The sequence below is a fragment of the Electrona antarctica genome, assembly GCF_951216825.1.
Source record: "Electrona antarctica genome assembly, chromosome: 9".
Lineage (NCBI taxonomy): Eukaryota > Metazoa > Chordata > Actinopteri > Myctophiformes > Myctophidae > Electrona > Electrona antarctica.
The window spans coordinates 7307726-7333370 of record NC_136790.1 but is presented as its reverse complement, the minus strand read 5'-3'; the positions used below and the strand labels follow the sequence as shown (position 1 = coordinate 7333370).

Genomic DNA, 25645 nt, shown 5'->3' with positions numbered 1-25645 from the left:
ACGCATTTGCACTGCATCTTGGGAGCAACACAGCTTAATGTAGGGGTCACCGATTGCTGTGCTACATCCCCCTCATGTTCTCAACACCCCGTTCGGCTACACCACACACACTAACCTACACCATTCTCCACATGCAACACAGGGCCCTTATTGGCTAGCCCCCTCACATGGCGATCCCCACGCAACAAAACACAGCCAGCCACACACACACACACCCACCCACACACACACACAACGCCCACGTTCGGAAATATCGCACTGAGCGCACTGTGCAAACCTGGCGTGGTACAACAACAACAACAACACTACACGCACACGCGCGCGCTGCAACAACACACAGCTACGTACAGTGTGTGTGTGTGTGTCTGTGTGCGTGCGTGCGTGCGCGGGGGGGAATTTGGCTCGCCTCGCGATGCAGCGCAAATGCCACTACACTACACAGGGCTCGACAGTGCGACTAGGTACTCGCATTTGCGCCTTACAACATCACCGTGCGAGTTGTAACATTCACTTTGTACCACCGGTGCGACTACACAATCCGAACTTTCAAGCTACAACTTGCGCAGTTTACATCCACACGAATGTGTCACTCTCTCGGTTCTGCACCGCTGCTGGAGAAGTATAGCACTGTCGCAGGCAGCGCAACTAATCCCCCCCCCCCCCCCCCACACACCACCGAGACGGAGGAGAGAGAAGAGAGCGACAGAGACAGAGAGCACACACGTGAGTCCTGCACATTATATTGACCCTATATTAATTTGTACAACCTAGCAAAGCATAAGATATGATGCTTTGGAGAATAGGCTGCTCTCTCTTTTTACAAGACATAAGCCATTGCATACAGGTTCTCAACCTTTTTAATTTCAAGGACCCCCATAACTCTGAGAGTAAAACCAAATGGACCCATAACAGTCCCATTTGATTCCATTTGTACAGTATCACAGTTAAACGTTATAAAACAGTCCATTTGGTTCCATTTGTACACTCTCAGAGTTACAGACCTGTAGGGTCCACTTGGTTCCATTTCTACACTCTCAGAGTTACAGACCTATAATGGGTCCATTTGGAACCCCCTCAAGGAACCATGAGGGTCCCTGGAACACACCTTTGACAGCCACTGCTTTAAATCTATACATAACTAATATAGAGCATATTTGATCCATTTATTGTTATGGATAAGAACAACAACACTACACGCGCGCGCGTGCACGCGCTGCAACACAAAACAGCTGCATAAAACACGTGTCACTGTGGACTTCTGTATCTGTGGACTTCTGTATCGCAACGCGGGGCAACGCAACTCTGGGATGAGCGGGCCGAAGGCCCGCGAAATTCTAGTAGTATATATAGGAAAGTAAAAGCCACTTTTCCGTGTGAAAATGCACAAATGTGCGTGCACGAGGTGTGTGCACGCGCATTTTGCGGCGCACGCTTACATGTGCGCACCCCCTCCTAAACGTTCAGCACCTCCTACTGTAAATACCTTCCCGCGGCCCTGAATGCAAGGTGAAGGATCCACATTAAGTCCTAGAATTTCAGAGATAACAATAAATAAATGTCTCCAGTAGTCCACCAGGCTTGGGCATGACCAAAACATATGAGTCAAATCTGCTGGTGCCTGAGAGCATCTATCGCAGGTGTCAGAGAGATCTGGGTATATTCTCGATAGTCTGGCTTTGCTATAATGTATCCTGTGAAGTACTTTAAATTGGATGAGACCAAGTCTTGCACAGGAAGAGGTTGAGTTCATTGTACTTGGAGGGGGTGTCTACCAGTAAAAGGTTATATAGAAATTCACTTCCTTGTTTAGGGGCCAACAATACGGGCCAACAATCTTCCTTATTCTCTCTGAATCCATCAGAACGGCGATGTTCTGTCCTAATTTGTGACTTCATCAAGCATCTCGTTTAGAATATTAACGCTTCTAAAGAGAGATCAGACTTATTAGCGTGATGTAGTAATGGAACATTTCACCTCCCGGTTTTGGGTTGAAATGAAAGGCGGGGCTTTTCATCTGCTTGGCGTACCTTGTCGTACCTTATTTCCTGTATACCTTATTTCCTGTTATTATTATTATATCGTACCTTGCTCTCTTTAGTGATGTCCTGAACAGACAACTGCACCATGGGATTAGGATCCTTATTTCCCTTCTTCATCTGAAAAGGGCATGCACACGCACACGCACACCCACACACACACACACACACACACACACACACACACACACACACACACACACACACACACTGAATGAATACACACATACACTGAATGAATACACACAGTAAAACTCCTGGGTGGTAATTCAACTCTGAGATTGGACAAATGCAGTGTTTATTTTGTTGACTAAAAGACTAAGATTGTGATATTTCATCGACTAAGACTAGGCTTTTATGCACCCTCAGAGTTAGATCAATACTCCGAATGTAACATTTCTAAACATGTCAAAGGAAAAAGGCAAAGACGTTCAGGGATACGTGGTAATTAAGGCACTGGCAGAAATAGGGCCCAAATTGCCATGGTCTTGATAGTCAGCGTGACATTTCAACACACACACACACACACACACACACACACACACACACACACACACACACACACACACACACACACACACACACACACACACACACACACACACACACACACACACACACACACACACACACACACACACACACACACACACACACACACACACACACACACACACACACACACACGTGTGGACAGGGTCAGAGCTCAAGGCAAAGACTGCCTGGCATGTCAACCAGACAACAGCTGCCTCGACCCCCCCTCAACCTTTTAAAAGTGTAGTCATGACCTGGTATTTAAAGTGTGTGTGTGTGTGTGTGTGTGTGCGCGCGTGCACACGTGCGTGCGTGCGTGCGTGCGTGCGTGCGTGCGTGCGTGCGTGCGTGCGTGCGTGCGTGCGTGCGTGCGTGCGGGCGGGCGTGCGGGCGGGAAGGAGGGGGGGATAATTGACTCACAGGAAGTGACTCAGCTTTGTCCAGATAGACGATCAAGATGGCCGCAGACGGAGGGTCAGCGGACTTACTGGAAACACTGGAGTTCTTCAGAAGGACCTGAAACAAGATGATTGGACCACAGTGCTTATATGAGACTACGATACATAGCCTGGCCCAGCCAGCGGGATTTCTGGTACAGAGGGGCGGGTGCCGGCTGGATCGGCCGCTGGATCCTATTGGTTCACCGATTTGAGCGCCCTCCTCGGTAGAAAACAGTGGAGAACACTGACGTTTGGCCACCATATTTGGCTACCAAATTTGCCCAGGCTTTTCTTTTTCTTGTGAAAACGAAACGTCTGTGGTCTCCGAGGCTAATAAATAACCCAATCTTATTCTGTATACATAAATTACTGCTTCCGCGATATATCTATATAATTACCTCATCCAGGCGATCAGTGTCAGGCAGAAGTTTCAACCACTCCATTCTCAGATGGACTCGTCCTGATTTGGTGTCTTTCAACGTGAACCACTGAAATATAAATATACATAAATATACATATACACCACTGAGGAAAACAATCCTATAAATCATTTTATAGTGATACTCTATGTCGGTGGTTTTCAACACTTTTCATATCAAAGCCCAATATTTATTTTGCATTTTGATCCACGGAACACCAATTTTTTATGACATCTAGACCCAAAACTAAAGAATATTCTGTTATTATTGGATACGGTTTTGTCCACAATTCCACGCTACCACAGGAGAGATAACAGGCAAACGTTAATCAAAATAACAATTCTACTACAGTCTCTAATTGTGTAGACTTCTTATCAATTATTAAGTAATGCAGATGTTTAACAATAATTTAACTCTTGAGAGCATAAACATACTTTGGGACAGAGAGCAATATATTACATTTCTTCCTTTTAGCAATGTGTCCCTCACGGGACATTAAGTGTCCCTTACAAATGGTTCATTTGGTTTCATTTTAGACTCTCAAGAGTTAAAGATCTAAATAAGGGTCCGTTTGGTTACCAACTCTCCATCATTTAGCTGGGGACACCCAGCAAAAGAAATGCAATGCAGAAATCCTTTAGGCCTCACTCAGACCTTTACTGCATTGCTGTATGCTTGTTGGATGAATGTTGTGTAGTGTCATGGCCGCCCCAATGCATTTCCAATGGGAGTCACATGGTTTGACACAACATTTGTGTTGTATGAGGGGGAGAGGCGCAGTCGAAACACAGCCGAAACACAGCCGAAAGCCATACAACAGCTTGTAGTCCAAAATGTGGACTAAAAACCATGTGACTTCCATTGGAAATGCATTGGGGCGGCCATGACACTACACAACATTCATCCAACAAGCATACAGCAATGCAGTAAAGGTCTGAGTGAGGCCTTAGGCTTTTTGTTGAGACCAGGAGCATTCTAACTCCATCATTGATGCAGCAGAAACCTCTTATCTACATATTTAAACTGTATTTATATATTTTATTTCCCCTCCCCGTAAACGAACGTCCTATACTTGATCACACTACAGCGTCACGCAAAAGCATCAAAAGTAGCAGATCTACAATCTCGGAACACGTTTAGAGCTTGTAGATCTGCTACTTTTCATGCTTTTGAACTTGAGTCCATTCATGATGTACATATGAGGTTTCCACCCGACAGAGACCATATCGCCCCCGTTTTATTTTTGTAATAATAATGATAATGATATGCTAATGAGCTGACACTCACATCATCAACCACTATTGATTTCCTCACGATTCCCAGATCCATCTTGGTCCTGTATGGAGGAGAACATGATGGATACAGGTGAGTGAAACAAAGAGAGAAAGGGAATAGTAATAATACATCACTCAAATGCAGCTTTACTTTTACTTAAGTACTGTACTTAAGTACAATTTTGAGGTATTTGTACTTTACTCGAGTATTTTATATATACTATATATATATATATATATATATATACTTCTATTGCACTATAGCCTGGCTCCAGCCCTGAATCGCTAGCCACTTGCTCTGGTGATTCAGGTCTGGTGGTGGTCTATGGTCTATGGTCTATGGTCTGTGGTCTATGGTCTATGGTCTATGGTCTATGGACTGTGGTCTGTGGTCTGTGGTCTATGGTCTATGTCTATGGTCTATGTCTATGGTCTATGGTCTATGGTCTATGTCTATGGTCTATGGTCTATGTCTATGGTCTATGGTCTATGGTCTATGTCTATGGTCTATGGTCTATGGTCTATGGTCTATGTCTATGGTCTATGTCTATGGTCTATGTCTATGGTCTATGTCTATGGTCTATGGTCTATGTCTATGGTCTATGTCTATGGTCTATGGTCTATGGTCTATGGTCTATGGTCTATGGTCTATGTCTATGGTCTATGTCTATGGTCTATGGTCTATGGTCTATGGTCTATGTCTATGTCTATGGTCTATGGTCTATGTCTATGGTCTATGTCTATGTCTATGGTCTATGTCTATGGTCTATGTCTATGGTCTATGGTCTATGTCTATGGTCTATGTCTATGGTCTATGGTCTATGGTCTATGGTCTATGTCTATGGTCTATGGTCTATGTCTATGGTCTATGGTCTATGGTCTATGTCTATGGTCTATGGTCTATGGTCTATGTCTATGTCTATGGTCTATGGTCTATGGTCTATGGTCTATGTCTATGTCTATGGTCTATGGTCTATGTCTATGGTCTATGTCTGTGGTCTATGGTCTATGGTCTATGGTCTATGTCTATGGTCTATGGTCTATGGTCTATGTCTATGGTCTATGGTCTATGTCTATGGTCTATGGTCTATGGTCTATGGTCTATGTCTATGGTCTATGTCTATGTCTATGGTCTATGGTCTATGTCTATGGTCTATGTCTATGGTCTATGTCTATGGTCTATGTATATGGTCTATGGTCTATGGTCTATGTCTATGGTCTATGGTCTATGTCTATGGTCTATGTCTATGTCTATGGTCTATGGTCTATGTCTATGGTCTATGTCTGTGGTCTATGGTCTATGGTCTATGGTCTATGGTCTATGGTCTATGGTCTATGGTCTATGTCTATGGTCTATGTCTATGGTCTATGTCTATGGTCTATGGTCTATGGTCTATGTCTATGGTCTATGGTCTATGGTCTATGTCTATGGTCTATGTCTGTGGTCTATGGTCTATGGTCTATGTCTATGGTCTATGTCTATGGTCTATGTCTATGGTCTATGTCTATGGTCTATGGTCTATGTCTATGGTCTATGTCTATGGTCTATGGTCTATGTCTATGGTCTATGGTCTATGTCTATGGTCTATGGTCTATGGTCTATGTCTATGGTCTATGGTCTATGTCTATGGTCTATGTCTATGGTCTATGGTCTATGTCTATGGTCTATGTCTATGGTCTATGGTCTATGGTCTATGGTCTATGTCTATGGTCTATGTCTATGGTCTATGTCTATGGTCTATGGTCTATGGTCTATGTCTATGGTCTATGGTCTATGGTCTATGTCTATGGTCTATGGTCTATGTCTGTGGTCTATGGTCTACGTCTATGGTCTATGTTTATGGTCTATGTCTATGGTCTATGTCTATGGTCTATGGTCTATGTCTATGGTCTATGTCTATGGTCTATGGTCTATGTCTATGGTCTATGTCTATGGTCTATGTCTATGGTCTATGTCTATGGACTGTGGTCTATGGTCTATGGTCTATGTCTATGGTCTATGTCTATGGTCTATGGTCTATGGTCTATGGTCTATGTCTATGGTCTATGGTCTATGTCTATGGTCTATGGTCTATGTCTATGGTCTATGTCTATGTCTATGGTCTATGGTCTATGGTCTATGTCTATGGTCTATGGTCTATGTCTGTGGTCTATGGTCTACGTCTATGGTCTATGTCTATGGTCTATGTCTATGGTCTATGTCTATGGTCTATGTCTATGGTCTATGTCTATGGTCTATGTCTATGTCTATGGTCTATGTCTATGGTCTATGGTCTATGTCTGTGGTCTATGGTCTACGTCTATGGTCTATGTCTATGGTCTATGGTCTATGTCTATGGTCTATGGTCTATGTCTATGGTCTATGGTCTATGGTCTATGGTCTACGTCTATGGTCTATGGTCTATGTCTATGGTCTATGGTCTATGTCTGTGGTCTATGGACTATGGTCTATGGACTATGTCTATGGTCTATGGTCTATGGTCTATGTCTATGTCTATGGTCTATGTCTATGGTCTATGTCTATGGTCTATGTCTATGGTCTATGGTCTATGGTCTATGTCTATGGTCTATGTCTATGGTCTATGTCTATGGTCTATGGTCTATGTCTATGGTCTATGTCTATGGTCTATGTCTATGGTCTATGTCTATGGTCTATGTCTATGGTCTATGGTCTATGGTCTATGTCTATGGTCTATGTCTATGGTCTATGTCTATGGTCTATGTCTATGGTCTATGTCTATGGTCTATGTCTATGGTCTATGGTCTATGGTCTATGGTCTATGTCTATGGTCTATGTCTATGTCTATGGTCTATGTCTATGGTCTATGTCTATGGTCTATGTCTATGGTCTATGGTCTATGGTCTATGTCTATGGTCTATGGTCTATGGTCTATGTCTATGGTCTATGTCTATGGTCTATGGTCTATGGTCTATGTCTATGGTCTATGGTCTATGGTCTATGGTCTATGTCTATGTCTATGGTCTATGTCTATGGTCTATGTCTATGGTCTATGGTCTATGGTCTATGTCTATGGTCTATGGTCTATGTCTATGGTCTATGTCTATGGTCTATGTCTATGGTCTATGGTCTATGGTCTACGTCTATGGTCTATGTCTATGGTCTATGTCTATGGTCTATGTCTATGGTCTATGGTCTATGGTCTATGGTATATGGTCTATGTCTATGGTCTATGGTCTATGTCTATGGTCTATGTCTATGGTCTATGTCTATGGTCTATGGTCTATGTCTATGGTCTATGTCTATGGTCTATGGTCTATGGTCTATGGTCTATGTCTGTGGTCTATGGTCTATGGTCTATGGTCTATGGTCTATGGTCTATGGTCTATGTCTATGGTCTATGGTCTATGGTCTATGTCTGTGGTCTATGGTCTATGTCTATGGTCTATGGTCTATGTCTATGGTCTATGGTCTATGGTCTACGTCTATGGTCTATGTCTATGGTCTATGGTCTATGGTCTATGGTCTATGGTCTATGGTCTATGGTCTATGGTCTATGTCTATGGTCTATGGTCTATGGTCTACGTCTATGGTCTATGTCTATGGTCTATGTCTATGGTCTATGGTCTATGTCTATGGTCTATGTCTATGGTCTATGTCTATGGTCTATGGTCTATGGTCTATGTCTATGGTCTATGGTCTATGGTCTATGGTCTATGTCTATGGTCTATGGTCTATGTCTGTGGTCTATGGTCTATGGTCTATGTCTATGTCTATGGTCTATGGTCTATGTCTATGGTCTATGTCTATGGTCTATGGTCTATGTATATGGTCTATGTCTATGGTCTATGTCTATGGTCTATGGTCTATGTCTATGGTCTATGGTCTATGTCTATGGTCTATGGTCTATGGTCTATGTCTATGGTCTATGGTCTATGGTCTATGTCTATGGTCTATGGTCTATGGTCTATGGTCTATGGTCTATGGTCTACGTCTATGGTCTATGGTCTATGGTCTATGGGCGTGAAAGTCTCCATCAAAAATCTGATCGCAGCAGCTGATTGGCCATCAGCGCCATCACTCGACGACGTCAAACCACAAACATGGCGCCCCCACTGTTCCTAGCACTGTGGTAACTTGCGACCATATTGATCTGGCTATTAAATCGCCCTATGATAAATGGTTTCTTTACAGAAACGAGAGGTTTAAGAAACATCATCTTTTGCCTGCTAATGGCATCTTTAACGTGTTTTGGGGGTTTTATTGATTCAGAATAGCCTCTCTTATATCTTTATACTGTACAGTATACAGAATGAATGAATGGATGGATGGATGGATGGATGGATGGATGGATGGATGGATGGATGGATGGATGGATGAATGAATTAATGGATGGATGGGTGGATGGATGGATGGATGGATGGATGAATGAATGAATGAATTGATGGATGGATGGATGGATGGGTGGGTGGATGGATGGATGGGTGGGTGGATGGATGAATGGGTGGGTGGATGGATGGATGGATGAATGAATGAATGAATGGATGGATGGATCGGTGGATGGATGGATGGGTGGATGGATGGATGGATGGATGGATGGATGGATGGATGGATGGATGGATGGATGGATGGATGGATGGATGAATGAATGAATGAATGACGTACTTTCCCAGGAAGTCATCCTGATCCGAGTCTTTGTCATAAACTTCCACCTCCAACTCCTGACCAGGAACCTCATGGACAACCACCTGATGATGTGCACGCACGCGCACACACACACACACACACACACACACACACACACACACACACACACACACACACACACACGCACACACACACACACACACACACACACACACACAGCATCAGATGATGCGGTACAGTAAATACAGTACGGTAAAGTACAGTATATCCTCACCTCGTAGATCTCTCTCCCCACGCGGGGCTCAGCGTGTCGTCGTACAGTAAATAGTACAGTACGTACAGTAAATAGTACAGTAAATACCTCGTATATCTCTCCCCACGCGGGGCTGAGTGTGTTGTCGACGGTCTTGGAGGTGAAGGTCTGCGGTCCGACTCTCAGCAGAGCGTACGGGTCAGACATTCCACCCAGCATCCCTCTGACGTAGTTGTCCTTAGAGGGAAGATCTGACGCTTCTACCAGGTGGATACGCACCACACCCTGAGAGGGGGGGGGGGGGAGAGAGAGAGAGAGAGAGAGAGAGAGAGAGAGAGAGAGAGAGAGAGAGGGGGGGTGGGGGGGGGGGGGGGAAGGGCGGAGAGAGGGGAGAGAAAGAGAAAGAGAGAGAGGGAGAAAGAGAGAGGAAGAGAGAGAGAGAGACGGAGAGAAGGGGAGACAAACATAGCAATATAAAAATCCTAAAACTAGGGAATAGGGGGCACTTGTGTATTTAGACTCTCTTCCTTCTCTAAAACACCCTGGACAACGCTCCACACATCCCTCCCTAAAACACCCTGGACAACGCTCCACACATCCCTCCCTAAAACACCCTGGACAACGCTCCACACGTCCTAGACTCTTTTCCCTTCTCTAAAACACCCTGGACAACGCTCTTATGTAATGTGGTGCCCACTCTCACTATGGGCACAGTGTCTATGTAATGTGGTGCCCACTCTCACCCTAGGCACAGTGTCTATGTAATGTGGTGCCCACTCTCACTATGGGCACAGTGTCTATGTAATGTGGTGCCCACTCACCCTAGGCACAGTGTCTATGTAATGTGGTGCCCACTCTCACTCTGGGCACAGTGTCTATGTAATGTGGTGCCCACTCACTCTGGGCACAGTGTCTATGTAATGTGGTGCCCACTCTCACTCTGGGCACAGTGTCTATGTAATGTGGTGCCCACTCTCACCCTGGGCACAGTGTCTATGTAATGTGGTGCCCACTCTCACTCTGGGCACAGTGTCTATGTAATGTGGTGCCCACTCTCACCCTAGGCACAGTGTCTATGTAATGTGGTGCCCACTCTCACCCTGGGCACAGTGTCTATGTAATGTGGTGCCCACTCTCACCCTGGGCACAGTGTCTATGTAATGTGGTGCCCACTCTCACCCTGGGCACAGTGTCTATGTAATGTGGTGCCCACTCACCCTAGGCACAGTGTCTATGTAATGTGGTGCCCACTCTCACCCTGGGCACAGTGTCTATGTAATGTGGTGCCCACTCTCACTCTGGGCACAGTGTCTATGTAATGTGGTGCCCACTCTCACCCTAGGCACAGTGTCTATGTAATGTGGTGCCCACTCTCACCCTGGGCACAGTGTCTATGTAATGTGGTGCCCACTCTCACCCTGGGCACAGTGTCTATGTAATGTGGTGCCCACTCTCACCCTGGGCACAGTGTCTATGTAATGTGGTGCCCACTCACCCTAGGCACAGTGTCTATGTAATGTGGTGCCCACTCTCACCCTGGGCACAGTGTCTATGTAATGTGGTGCCCACTCTCACCCTGGGCACAGTGTCTATGTAATGTGGTGCCCACTCTCACCCTAGGCACAGTGTCTATGTAATGTGGTGCCCACTCTCACCCTGGGCACAGTGTCTATGTAATGTGGTGCCCACTCTCACCCTGGGCACAGTGTCTATGTAATGTGGTGCCCACTCTCACCCTGGGCACAGTGTCTATGTAATGTGGTGCCCACTCTCACCCTGGGCACGGTGTCTATGTAATGTGGTGCCCACTCTCACCCTAGGCACAGTGTCTATGTAATGTGGTGCCCACTCTCACCCTAGGCACAGTGTCTATGTAATGTGGTGCCCACTCACTCTGGGCAGAGGGAAGCGTAGCTGTGCCACATGCAGGTCTGGAACCAGTGGGACCGTCAGGCGATTGGGCAGGACCAGGAAGGAGGCGATGGCGTCCATGATCACACTGTCAGACATGATGCTGAAATTAAAATAAATTATAATAAATATTACTACTGTCAGACATGATGCTGAAGAAGAGGAAGTGACATCATCACCACAGAGAGATCCATTACACTTTATTGATCCTTGTGAGGAAATGAGACTCAATGTGTTATTTTTTTATTGATCAGTCCATTTTTAACTCCTCGCCCAAAGTGCAGGAAACTAACTAGGTTTGAATGAAACTAACTAGGTTTGAATGAAAGACTGAAAATAGTATTATGACAACACCGTCTCACTCCCCACGAGACGGTGTCATGTCATATTTTGACTGTGACTTAAGGAAGTACCCTTCCCTTCCAGTCAAACAGTGCAGTTCTCAAACCCAAGATGGTCTGCCAAAAAGAAAACTGGGAAATCGACGTTCGAGTTATCCGTTTGAGTTATGTCACGAAAGGGACATAATCGTAACTCATATTCTCCAGACGTCAAAATGTGTCTTATTTGGCCCCCCTCCTTCCAGTCACTTTTTGACGTTTGGTCACGTTTTTGTCACAATATGCCTTTTTAGGAGGAGAGACGGAGTTGATTATGAGCACACGGTTGCATCAATAAGTGAAGCGTTTGGTTTCACAACTCACTTGAGTCCAGGAATATCCAACAGATTAGTGAGGCCGGTCCAGTTGATGTCCAGTTTCTGGGAAGAAGAGACAAGGAGACAGAGAAAGATCGATCGATATGCGTCACTGCATGCTTAGATCTTTGAGCACGCAGCATTATCGATCAGTCCGACGGACGAGCAGTGAAATCAATAGCTTCCATTATGACCTGGAAAGCATCTGTGTCAGTTTACAAGTTTCCACGTGTATACAATCCTTGGAAAATACCCGATCTACAAAGATCGGCTATTTTCAAATAGCCAGAGTATCTGAAGTTTTCAAATAATTGTAGTGGAGTAAAAAGGTTTCCTCTTAGATGCAATGGAGCAGACGTCAAAGTACTGAAAACTGGAAATACTGCAGTCAATTAAAAATACGTCAAACTCGAGTAAATGTACTTAGTTACTTTCCACTACTTACCGGCCTGCGGATGAAGAACATGGTGACCGCACCCACTATTGGCACATCTCCAATCAGAGGCTCCAGAATCACCCGCATCATCCCATGAAGCTGCAGACAGAGTAAAACATCATCCCATCATCATCCCGTGCGCACACACACACACACACACACACACACACACACACACACACACACACACACACACACACACACACACACACACACACACACACACACACACACACACACACACACACACACACACACACACACACACACACACACACACACAAATCATCCCATGCAGCTGCAGAGACACAGACACAAAGTACACTTAACCCATTCAGACCTGAGAGGAGTGGAGTGACAATGTATGCAATTAGTTGACATGATGTTTTATTATCAATAAAGAAGTCAAAGTCAAATATGTAATGACATCATAGGCAAACATTTCCTATGTCATACATACGATAGCAGTATTCCATCACCTCGTTAGAAACATACCCGTAGGGTTAGGGTCATACCTGTATCCCTTTGACTCCTGCCTTGCAGAAATATCTCTTCACCTCAACGTCGATCTCTACATTACCAACATAACTGAAACACAATATAAAAAACACCTGTTAACAAGTAATATCGTCCCGTCACTCGGTGACACACGTCATAAATCCATACAGTGTGGATAGATTGTTCACCTGATGTACACGTCCAGGAGAACCTGACCCTTATCGTTCTCTGTGTGAGCCTTGATCCCAACCACCTTCATGGGCTGGAGAGGACAACACAACACAACACAATATACATGGAGGCCTTTATTAGAAATATCATAGGACCATACAGTAAACTATGAACCAGTCTAGAGTAGAATATACAGAATAAACATATACTGTACATATTCATCTAGGTCAGGACCATACAGTAAACTATGAACCTATCAACAGTCTAGAGTAGAATATACAGAATAAACATATACTGTACATTCATACTGTACATTCATTCATCTAGGTCAGGACCATACGTAAACTATGAACCTATCATCAGTCTAACAGTAGAATATGAATATGGTCATCTATAGGATCATATAGAACATATCCTCAGTCTATTCCCAGGGACGTAGCTGACCATTTGGTTGTCCTACTCGGATATATTTGTGCTGACCCACCCCCCCCCTCCCGACGAGAGTGCTGCGTTTTCTCATGCAGATCGGCTACTCTTTAGATTAGATTAGATTAGATTCAATTTATTGTCACTGCACATCGTATACAAATACTTTGACAATGAAATGAATAGTGGCGTCTAGCCAGAGTGCGATACAGTAATGCCGTAAATACACTTTTGTTGAATGTACAGAATGTACAGTATGTACAGTAGTATAATAAATAGAAAATAAGCAATGAAGTATAAATATAAATAAGGAGTATGAGAGGAACAATAAGCAATGCATGAATATATATGCATATATATACACCCCCACCCACACAAGCCATAAGCCATAACATGCTATAGTGTATGTATGGTGGTGTGAGCATGAGAGTTCAGATGGGTAGGAGGAAGGGGGGACCGAAGGGGGTATTATTGTTCAGTGTCATTGAGGAGGGGCAGAGTTCAGCAGGGAGACAGCAACAGGAAATAAGCTGTTCCTGAGGCTACTTGTGGTGTTTGTGAGGACGCACACACGGGTGCTCGTTATTACGCGGCGGAGCCGCGGAGAAAATTACTGTTACTAGTCCTTACCCGTTCTAATATATGAACACCAAATTAGGTACAGTGTGGGTAATGCGATGTATAGATCACATTATTGTCTGGGAGGGAATTGTTAACGGATGAGCTTGGGAAGGGCACAAAGATACTATTATTAGGCAAGTGGTGTGTGGAGAATTCCATGGGGTGCGTCTGTGTATTCCTGGGACTCACATAAATGCATCTCTGTGTGGCTGAGACACGCACGCACACACGGCACACGCAAATTGGTTTTGACATGGCAGCAGCCGGCGGCGGCGGCAGACAGTGCGTGCACTGCAGTACAGACAACACTGGCAGGCGTTTGTGGGTGTTTACGCAGCCCTATAGGGATTTGGAATGACGCGCGTGCGACACGTTGTGATTCAGTTAATCGAGGCGAGGTTTTTGTTTTTTCTGAATTGTGTTTTATGACATGCGGTGCGGTAGGCTATCCGCTATTGTAACTTTGTCCTTGGCTTTGACGCACGAGTGATTGCAGGAGTGAGGAGTCAAAGGACATGGCCATCGGTAACGCACCCACGCACCCCCCACCACAATGCCTGTGCTGTTTCACCCGCGTTTGAGGACAAGTGATATCGAGTTACGTGCAAACATTGCAAAGTTGTCGCTCGCTATGATATCGGGGAGGAAGCGAGAGTGAATCCATGTTACTTATCAGTGTGGCTAAAGCCAGGCTAGAGGCTTGGGGAATGAAAGTGCGTTCATAGCAGATATATAATATGTTTCCAGTTGCTGCAGTCGCTTCACTGTGGTCTCGCACAGGGCAGCGTTGGTTATAAAAGAAGAAGAAGTCCTGCCTTGGTGCAGGCAGTAAGGAGCAGCGGCGAAAAGTTAATGTGGGCTGTTGATGTCGGAAGTGGTGGAAGTGGAAGTCAACATGTGAAAGCAGCAGTGATGCAGCAACATGTAAGATAGTAGCGTGGTCACGGTGGTGGAAGTTGCGGCGCAGAGGAAGCATGACAGTGGGGTAACACCGAGAACAGTGGCCTGTGATGTCAGGGTTTGGGTCGGGGTTAGGGGTCAGGGTCATGGGTCGGGGTTAGGGTGAAGGACAGGGTCATCTCACCTTGTCTCCAAAGTCCACCTTGGTGAAGGTGAGGGTCTGCAGGTGTGCGCTGGATCCCCTGATGGACGGGGCGATGGTCTCCACCAGTAGCTTCTCCAGATACTGACCCACGAACGGCCACACCTGCTGCAACACCTGGACAACATGGAAACAACATGATTAACACCTGGACAACACCTGAACAACATGGAAACAACATGATTAACACCTGGACAACACCTGGACAACATGGAAACAACATGATTAACACCTGGGCAACACCTGGACAACATGGAAACAACATGATTAACACCTGGACAACACCTGGACAACATAGAAACAACATGATTAACACCTGAAGGGGCGGCCAATTATAAGAACTCTTCGTCTCTGGGTGTGTAATAAATGAATTCAAGGCTTCATGGGGTGTGTATTATAATCTATTATTACATTTGGGAGAATTCCACACACACATATTTGTGCCCATATGGAGCGCACAACTTTGTGCACCAGTTCGGGTGACGTATGCGGAGTATGCGGAAGTGCCGTTCACGCCTGTGCTTTGTCACCGTGATACGTCACTGTCGTCCCCACACAGACAAAAGACTTATTCACTTATTCCCTTTTGTAAGTAAGTAAGCCATGCTGAGCCATGAGGCCCATAGGGCAGGAGCCTATCTCCTGTTTCTGTAGCGTGATCGTCTCGAGGCAGCTTGATGTACATGTACACCCCCTGGACATGACACTAGTATATCGCAGGGACTTACCCCCAGTCCAACCCTTGATGCTGATGAGTGCCTAGCAGGGAGGCACTGGGTCTTTTGGTATGACCCGGCCGGGGATCGAACCCCAACATCCCAGTCTCAGGGTGGACACTGTAGCCACAAGGCCACTGAGCTGATAAAATATCCCTTTTACCTGTGATTCAAACTTTAACCTGTGATTAATTAATGGATTAAACTTTGTTTTGTGTATGATGCCATCTTGGATTTGCGCTGTAAATAAACAGGAATAACCAACCCTGAGTCTTGAGCCTAATATCATTGCTATAATGTTACTATTTATGAATTGAACACCCCAGGACTTGATATTAGGATACATTTGCGCGACTGAAAAGACGAAAAGGAAGTGGAGAGGAGGCTCCACTTCCGCTTTATCGCTTAAGGTGGCCTTACACTAGCCGATTTTTTTCAATCTGAAATCTGATAGCACCACACACTACAGGATAATCGGAGCGGGGCAGAGCAAATATCAAACATTCTTGATGTTGATCGGGCCGATCCCGATCGCGCTTTGAGCGGTCGGGCACCGCCCGAGCGTCAAAAATGCCCGATTATTGGCTAGTGTAAGGCCACCTTAACTCACGATCAGTCAGATCAGAGCTTCCGTTCTCCAGACTGTATGACGGAAGCATTTGAACGTTGCAAGAGGCAACAGTCTGGCAACGCAAGACAGTCATACTACAGTGTCAGTGTTACATAAAAGCACCAGAAGTAGCAGACCTACAAGCGGACTGGGACAGGGACCATATATATCAGGGTGACATTGTTACGTAACAGTGACCAACATGGCACTGTTTACTAAATACGATGGTTGCTATAGCAACACACTGGATTCTCTGTGTTCCTAGGGGAATGATGAAGAGTGTGTTCATCAGTGGTGTAGAGTAACTAAGTGCATTTACTCAAGTACTGTACTTGAGTACATTTCTGAGGTATTTGCACCTTAATGGAATATTTTCAATATTTTTACTTCTACTCCATACAGCTCGGATCCAAACATTGTACTTTTACTCCACTACAATTATTTGAAAACGTCAGTTTATAGTTACTTTGTAGACTGTGATACACATTAACCACCACTTATTAGCCCTAAATTACATTCCATCCATTTGAAAATAGCAGATCTACAAGGTAGTACAAGCTTAGCTCACAATGTGTTGCATCGCGATGCATTGTGAGCTTGTAGAGCTACTATTTTTTGAAAACTTGTGGTACTTTTAAGTACATTTCGATGCCAACACTTTTTTTTGTTTGTTTTACTTTTACTCAAGTACATTTAGATTTCCGGACATTTACTTGTAACAGAGTAGTCCTATATTGCAGCATTGTTACTTTTACTTAAGTAAAACATCTGAGTACTTTTAGCACCACGGAAAACAGAAGCAGTAGAAACAACAGTTGCTTGAAACCTCAGGGCTGCATGTGTGGAGAATGACTCATCGACCGTGTTGCCAGACTGCCAGAGAAATATAAGCAACCAGGTCAATGAAATCCCAAGCCCAAAATAACTATAGGTCATTATGAACACTTTAAACCACAATGCGATGTGCTGTGAGCTTGTAGCTAGATCTGCTTTTTTTTTCCTTTCTTTTTTTTTTCTCTCTTTTTTTTTTTACTTGAGGAAAAATATTATTTTTTAACGTTTTAACAACAGAAATCTGACACGTGGTTCTCTGGCACAAAGGTTTTTCACATTGTGATACCCGGACAATTATATGTTTATGTCACGGTCTTTGACTTGAACCACTGGTTAAACCTAGCATGGGATCCAGACTGATTCACTCCATGATAGGTTTAAACATTTAAGGAGGAAGCTGAAATAATCAACTACCCAAACAATCTACACTTTAGAAACAGGCCGAAATAATCATCTACACGTTTAGTAACAAGCCCAAATATTATAAGCAACTACACTTTAGAAACAAGCCCAAATCAACTACACTAGAAACAAGCCCAAATCAACTACACTTTAGAAACAAGCTCAAATCAACTACACTACACACAAACAAGCCCAAAGTCGCTAATAAGCAGATATGGCAACACTGTCCATGTAAGCGCCTGTAGTTGTGTGGAGGCTGAGCGCCAGTCGGTCTGCTGAGTATTTAACCCCCAAAGGAAGCCCTCAAAAAGGCTGTGTGTTCTATCAGCTGCTCTGGGTCTCATGAGTGATAATGGATGTTTGCTGTTCGTTCGAAACATTAACGTCTTAAAGCCCAGATTTATACTTAAAAGCCATTATCTGAGTCATTTTAGACCACTTTAACCATTATTTTATCCTTTGCCTATTCAAAAAAACAGCATATCTGCAAGCTCGTAGCGTTTGTAGATGTGTTTTAAAGCCAACATTTTTAGCTCAAATCTTTGCTTCTGGGCGTCCCTGCCTGGAACAACATAATGAGATGGGAGGGGTTACTGTCAAATACATATCATTTTGGGGGTTCTTGACAAGAAAAGTACCACCAAAGTACCACCGTTATAGCACTGTACATTTTATAGAAAACTGTTGAGAAGACATTGTGTAAAATCGGCCTCAGGTCTTAATGGGTTAAGTTGCGTGCCGTTGTCGCAAGCTGAAAATAACTCGTGATGTTGTAAAAATGGTCTATTTTGTCTGAGGAACAACTGCGTGTAACGTTACAACGTGCTGCAGTGTAATGAAGCCGTCTGCCAGCTCTGAGTGTGTGTCTGTGTGTGTGTGTGTGTGTGTGTGTGTGTGTGTGTGTGTGTGTGTGTGTGTGTGTGTGTGTGGGGGGGGGGTCATTTGTTTGACTAGATTTAAGGTCTTTTCTTTTTTTTCTCCTTGCGGCCACTCCCCTCTTCCTGTGAGTAAGCGAGCCTGGCTGCAACTAAGTGGAAATGTTGAGTGGGTTGAGCTGGCACCGTGCCAGCCTTCTGCATGTCTGTCTTCTCCGAGTCTCACTGCAGCCTGCCTGTCTCTCTGCTCTGTCTGTCTGCCTGTGTCTCACTGCAGCCTGCCTGCTCTGTCTGTCTGCCTGCGTCTCACTGCAGCCTGCCTGTCTATCTGTCTGCCTGCCTGCAGCATGCAGACAGACAGACAGACAGACACACAACATAGAAGCAAGGGGGAGGGGCTGCTCTAGCCTATGCTGCCACCAACACCAGTTATTAGCCTTTAGCATGTTAGCATGATGTAGCATCAAGTTTGTTTGGTCCGACAGTCAGACCAAACAGACACCCTACCCAAACAGACACCCTACCCAAACAGACACCCTGCCCAAACAGACACCCTACCCAAAACCCAACCCTAAACCTAATCTCACAGGAAGCTGCAGGCTAGTTTTAACCTGCCACCGGTTAGTTTTAATCTGCCACACATGTTGGAAGCTACGGGTGAGTTTTAACCTGCAGCACGGGTTAGTTTTAACCTGCCATGCATGTCGGGAGGGAGCCACGGGTGAGTTTTAACCGGCAGTGCATGTCGTGAGCGATGGGGTTGTCGGACTAATGCCTGTCAGACTGTTGGTATGTCTAACCAACGTATGCACCCCACATCAAGTCCACTGTATGGCAGATGTATAGACCAGTGGTCCGGGCACCACCAGTGGTCCTCGAGGGGGTTCCAGGTGGTCCCCAGCTAAATGAGGGAGAGTCGGTAACCAAATGGAACCTTATATCATAATCTGGGTCTGAGAGGCTAAATCTCATCACATGGTGGGTGGTCCGTGGCTCAAATGCAGAATACATTATGGACCGTGATATGAAACAGCTCATTATTATTAACAGATAACGGTCTTTTGATCTGATATTTATGGATCCTGTGAAACAGCCGCATAGCTTGTACAGTATGTTACTCATTTCATGCCAGTAGAGAAAAAAGTCAACAAGTGAACAATTAAAGGAAATAGTTCAGTGTGGGACAAATACCTGAAATACCTTATTCAGCCATTCCACTTTTTTTATAAATTCCTAAATGTATTTATAAATATAACATTACCTTATTCAGCCATTCCACTTTTTCCACGTCTGGAAAGTTGACCTGGAATAAAAAACAAATAGCAACGATTGCACAAGGAGATCAAATCCAGCTCGTTAAAATAATTTCCTCCCAAATACCCAATTACTGAGGTATGTGCTAATGGGCTAGATGCTCTCTCAACATGCTGTCCTGAGTTGACACATAATGTTTATTTTAAACATTTAAAGGTCTTTATAAATATGGTCAAATAATACACCAAACAAAAGTGGTATAGTTATTTCCAACAGCTTTAAAAAAGTAATGATACCAGAGAGAGAGAGTTACTTGTAAAACCTATGCTGCAATCTTAGATTTGGCATACAGTAGGTATGTGTAGCAACTCATAATGTAATAATGTGTCAACAATAAATATGACAATGTAAGACTTTTCCCCACAATATATGGGCCATGATTACATGATGAACTTGTATTACATCATGAGCGACTATGTGTGGTTCTGAATGAAACACATTATTACATTATTGAATGATAGAATAATCTGTTATTACGTTATGTGCTCATTTTTATTTACTACATTATGAGCTGATTACATTTAAATTATTACATTGTAGAAGTCTAGTTCTTACCCAGGCAGGGAGGTAAATAACTCACTATGCCGATTTGTACTGAGGTGCCCATACCAAACACACCACTGTTCCTTATACAGTTCACTTGACTGGCTGCAGCCTAAGGCAAGAAGACAACTTCACTGGTACCAATTCATCTTTAAATGTGTGCACTTCAACTGCCCTCCATACCTGAAACAGTCACTGGTACTATATACGTACATCCCCATACCCACTTAGAAATACTCAACATCCCTACTTTGCTATTCCCAGAAGAATATTCTCTGAATCCGGACGTAGATCATTCCATTACAAAGCTCCATTTGACTGGAACAACCTTCCTCTTTCTATAAGATATGTGACCTCCCCTAGCTGCTTCAGGACTTCCCTGTACTCACACCTCAAAACAACCTGTGCATGCTACTAACACTGCCCATACTGCTGTTTTCTTCTGACCCCTGTTTCAAGTCACTGTACTGTACTCTCAATATGCTTGTCCAGAAAAGGTTGGGGGTATGGGGGAGTGGGTGGGAGAGGATGAGCAAGCTAACTGTATCTGTACATGTCTGTATTGTCTATTGTGCACTGTCTATTTGTGTAACTGCACTGTACTGTATGTAATGCTTTTCCCTGTGTATGGGACCCCCTCTAAAATGAGATGCTACATCTCAAGGGGCTATCCTTTCAATAAAATTCTGTCTACATATTATATTGTATAGTTCTAACCCAGTGGTTCTCAACCAGCGGTCCGGGGACCACTTGAGTGTGTTCCAGTGGTCCCCAGCTAAATGATGGAGAGTCCAAATGGACCCTTATAGATCTTTAACTCTTGTGAGTGTAAAATGACGTGTCCATTTTACGGGTCCATTTGGTTTCATTTTACGCTCTCAAGAGTTACATTATTGTTAAATATCTGCATTACTTAAGTTAATTTACAAGAAGTCTACACAAATAAGAGAATGTAGGAGAATTGCTATTTTGATCAACGTTTACCCGTTATCTTTCCTAATGGTACCAACATCAATACAGCATGGAAATGTCTAGATATTCTTTTAGTTTTGGGTCTGCAAGGCTATAAATCTCATGGAATGGTGGTCCGTGGCTCAAAAGCAGAATAATTAATGGGCCTTGATACGAAAAAGGTTGAAACCAACTGTTCTAACCCATACAGCAAGGTCTTTCTTGTTGTAATATTATATATAATTCTTACCTAGGCAGGGAGGTATTATATTATATTATAATATATTTCGTACCCAAGCAGGGAGGTCCTTCTTGTTCTTGGACAGCGTGTGTTCCTCGTTGCTGGCCAGATGTACGGCTGACCTCCAGCGGTGCTCCTTGGCTTCGCGGGCGTGCTTCCACCCCGTGTAGACCATCATGCCGCACACCAGCAGGCCCGTGCTGACCCGGTAGTACCCACACAGGTAGACGGGCAGCAGCGCGGACAGACACTTCCCGAAGGTCCACAGGACGGCAACGGCGCTGATGCCCTGCTGACCCTGGCCCGGGTCCGGGCAGAGGGCTGCATCTGCTTCTGTGGACCAGGTTTTAGTGAGAGATAAAGCAGGTCCATGAGAACAAGCCCCTAAAATAAGTGACTATACAACATAGGACCCCCTTAGCTGAGAGACAGATGAAGCAGCCGGCCCCCTTAGCTTTTGATTTGATTTGATTTATTTGATTGATATATTCAAGATACAATTCATAAAAGAGCAGTACAGAATTATCAATTACCAATTTTTCAAGATATTTAAAAAAATGTTCAAAGACTGGGCAAATTTAATTTCCTTTGGGATTTTGTTCCAATCCTCCACCCCTGTATATTTAAATGAGCTTATACCTACCTTATTTATTTTGTAGGTTTGGTGGTTTAAGATCAGCTACACTAGCCCTTGTGTTCAAACTATGGGACTCGTTACGGGAAGTAGTCTTTCAAATATTTTGGGCATTGTTAGACCATAATGAGTCTCAGTTGTTGTATTCTGCCGTCAAACTGGGAGCCAATTTAATTCTCGAAAATGGTTAGCACCAATGCGGGTTCTTGGGGAGAGATAAAGGACTACCCTCATTAGTTTATTTTGCAAGGTCTTCTGTAGTTTATCTTTTGAGAGAGAGAGATGAAACAGGGACCCCCTTAGCTGAGAGTGAGATGAAGCAGCTGGGACCCCCTTAGCTGAGAGAGACAGATGAAGCAGGGACCCCTTAGCTGAGAGAGATGAAGCAGGGACCCCTTAGCTGAGAGAGATGAAGCAGGGACCCTTTAGCTGAGAGACAGATGAAGCAGGGACCCCTTAGCTGAGAGAGACAGATGAAGCAGGGACCCTTTAGCTGAGAGAGACAGATGAAGCAGGGACCCTTTAGCTGAGAGAGACAGATGAAGCAGGGACCCTTTAGCTGAGCGAGACAGATGAAGAAGGGACCATTTAGCTGAGACAGATGAAGCAGGGACCCCTTAGCTTCCACACTCCACGTCCAACCAGGGAAACTCCCCCGTCAGGTGAAAATAAGCGGCTTGGACTCCTTATGCATAGAAGGAAGTATGAGGTCAGTCCGTTGCTCTCCCCGGGTTGGCAGAGGGAGTTTAGTAGAACCCAGGATTACATTAGTTAATTGAAATGAAATGGGTTGCAAAATCGTGGGATAAATATTTAAAAGGAAAAAAAGCATTTTTGGTCTGATCGCCGACCAGTATTTCCCCGTCAACTGTGCCTCGGCGCCGCCCTGTCGGTTGTCACGTGATTATTATTATTATTTTTGCCAGTGGCCGATGAAATCAATCAGAGCGCAATACACCTCCCAACTGATAGGATGGCGCTGAAGCGCAGTTCAAGTATCATATGGGGACATAAATGAGGAAACACAAGGGACAACCCACACGGAGGGTCTGGAACGTCAAGAACCGCAGGAACACGCCCAGGGTGCCAGACCGGTTCCAGTGAGTCGCCCCGTGTCCAAAACGGTCGAGAAATGACAGAGTTACCGTGTGGGGGTCCCCGGGGGTCCCTACTGTACTGTACTGTACTGTACTGTGCTGTACTGATACACCTGAGATCATCATACAGTTAATATACATGTATGTGTGTGTTAGGCTGCACAACAGTGACACTTGGTTTTGAAAACCAACCAAATGCTATTTTCGTGATCAGACACAGCCAGCCAGCTAGGCAGCCAGGCAGCCAGGCACACACAAAGCTACTTAATGAAGTGGTTGCACCACTTAAAAATAGATGCCTCATTGGCCGCTGCAGTTTGTTGGAGCCATGTGTGTTGACAGGAGGGAGGAAGTACACCGGAAGTGTGGAAGGCACGCTATGTCACGCTGTCACTCAAGTGACTACTGACCAATCACAGCGCATCTTTTCCGGGACTTATCAGACCCAAACATGCGCTCTGTGCTATGGCTCTGTGATGCACGGTCATGCTTCCGTGGTGCTTCGCAAGGAGTCTCGGGAAAATGTTGCCCTCCCTTGAGCACATGCGCTCCAGAGCCAGAAGGGGCGTCTACCTTTATATGTCTAATGTCTATGCATACAGCAACGTACTTAATGCCAAGACCAGCCCCCGCCTGCCTCTGATTGGCCCCCTTCCTACTAGTAGTAGGGCGGGGCAGGGCATTCTCACATTCTAAGACAGCCTGAAATTTTCTGAAAACCCCATTCTGGCAGCCAGCTCAATAGCATGCTTCGCTACTCACTAGACTTAATCCACACCTACCGGGTTGGAATCCCGCAGCCGTCACTATATTTTTCCAACATCTGCAAACTACTTTTTTTTGCCGATAAAGTACGGTTTTAGACCACGACGGAGGGGTGCCGTCTCTAGCGAACTTGAGCCACGAGAGACACCACAGAGCGTGCTAAAGGGAGCGAGTTGCCGTGTCGAACGTTGCAAAGTTCGCTAGAGCTGACTCAGCCCCATTCGAGTAGCGACCCGATATGGACAGAATAGTAAATCCTAGTCCCACAAATAGGGAAAGTCATCACCATGCTGCATTCAGTAGGCCTATAGGCCAATCAGAGGCAGCTTGGAAATAGTCCATTGCTGCCTGTAGCATATGTATACACGCATGAAAAATTGGCCTGCGATTGGGCCAAAATGCTTTTTATTTAAAAAAAATTGTTTAATCTGCAACAAATTTTTTAATAAACAGCATTTAGGAAACAAGCTACACTTTAGAAACAGCAAGTCCCCCCCAAAAAAAATCACACTTGTGTGAAGTGAGGGGCGCTCTTATCATCACATTCCGTGCTAAACCAATCAGCTGAACGCATTCCGTGCATGCTCTCTCTCTCTCTCTCTCTCTCTCACACACACACACACACCTGTGCATAGGGCTAGCGCCCCACATAACATACAAGTGACTTTTACAGAAAAAAACAGAACCCCCCCAAAGTTGCTTATAATAAACAGACCTGGCAACACATCGCTGTTCTTGGTGGGTTTTGGGTCGTTCTCCTCTTTGGATCCAGGAGTTTCGGTTGGTTTCTCCTCTCCAGGAGATCCAGGGTCTGGTTCCTCTGCGCCATCGGATGCTTTCTTCATGCTATCTTCTCGTCTCAGTCCAGCTCAGATCAGTGAATGACAACAACTGTGTTTCGTTTTTACAGCATCATCGACCGTTCGTTACTACTGTGCCATTTATTTACCTTCAGTCGGAACCAGCAACACTGTAAAACCAGCTAAAATATATCGATAAACTTACTTTTTAAACTATTATAAGTATCTCGGCGCAGTTCAGACTGACCAGTAGTCTCTGCTTTACTGTAGAACTAGTTCCACATTAGTTAAAGTCCTTTAATTCATTAGGATTTTAATAAAACCATGAGAAAGTTCTCTCTCTGTGTCTCTCCCACGCATCCAAAGGGTGTCTGTCTGTCCCCCGTTACCATGTCTGTCTGTCGTCCCGTTACGGTCCTGTCTTACTGTCCCGTTAGCT

General features: G+C 44.6%; 1 protein-coding gene across 3 annotated transcripts in view; it reads right to left on the bottom strand.

Annotated features, from left to right (window-relative positions):
• LOC306930103 (uncharacterized protein) overlaps positions 1-25587 on the bottom strand; it is a 137657-nt gene extending 112070 nt beyond the window's left edge. For all 3 annotated transcript variants that reach the window (XM_079510845.1, XM_079510847.1, XM_079510846.1), the window contains exons 1-15: positions 25122-25587; positions 21963-22243; positions 20123-20164; positions 15407-15541; positions 13293-13366; positions 13122-13194; positions 12616-12705; positions 12178-12233; positions 11456-11576; positions 9671-9847; positions 9328-9410; positions 4717-4765; positions 3409-3498; positions 2991-3086; positions 2085-2156 (exon numbers count right to left, since the gene is read on the bottom strand). In XM_079510845.1, the coding sequence (XP_079366971.1) occupies positions 2085-2156; positions 2991-3086; positions 3409-3498; positions 4717-4765; positions 9328-9410; positions 9671-9847; positions 11456-11576; positions 12178-12233; positions 12616-12705; positions 13122-13194; positions 13293-13366; positions 15407-15541; positions 20123-20164; positions 21963-22243; positions 25122-25251 (1569 nt within the window). In that variant the 5' untranslated portion in view covers positions 25252-25587. The remainder of the gene's footprint in view (positions 1-2084; positions 2157-2990; positions 3087-3408; positions 3499-4716; positions 4766-9327; positions 9411-9670; positions 9848-11455; positions 11577-12177; positions 12234-12615; positions 12706-13121; positions 13195-13292; positions 13367-15406; positions 15542-20122; positions 20165-21962; positions 22244-25121) is intronic.
• Between the last annotated feature and the right edge of the window lie 58 nt (positions 25588-25645).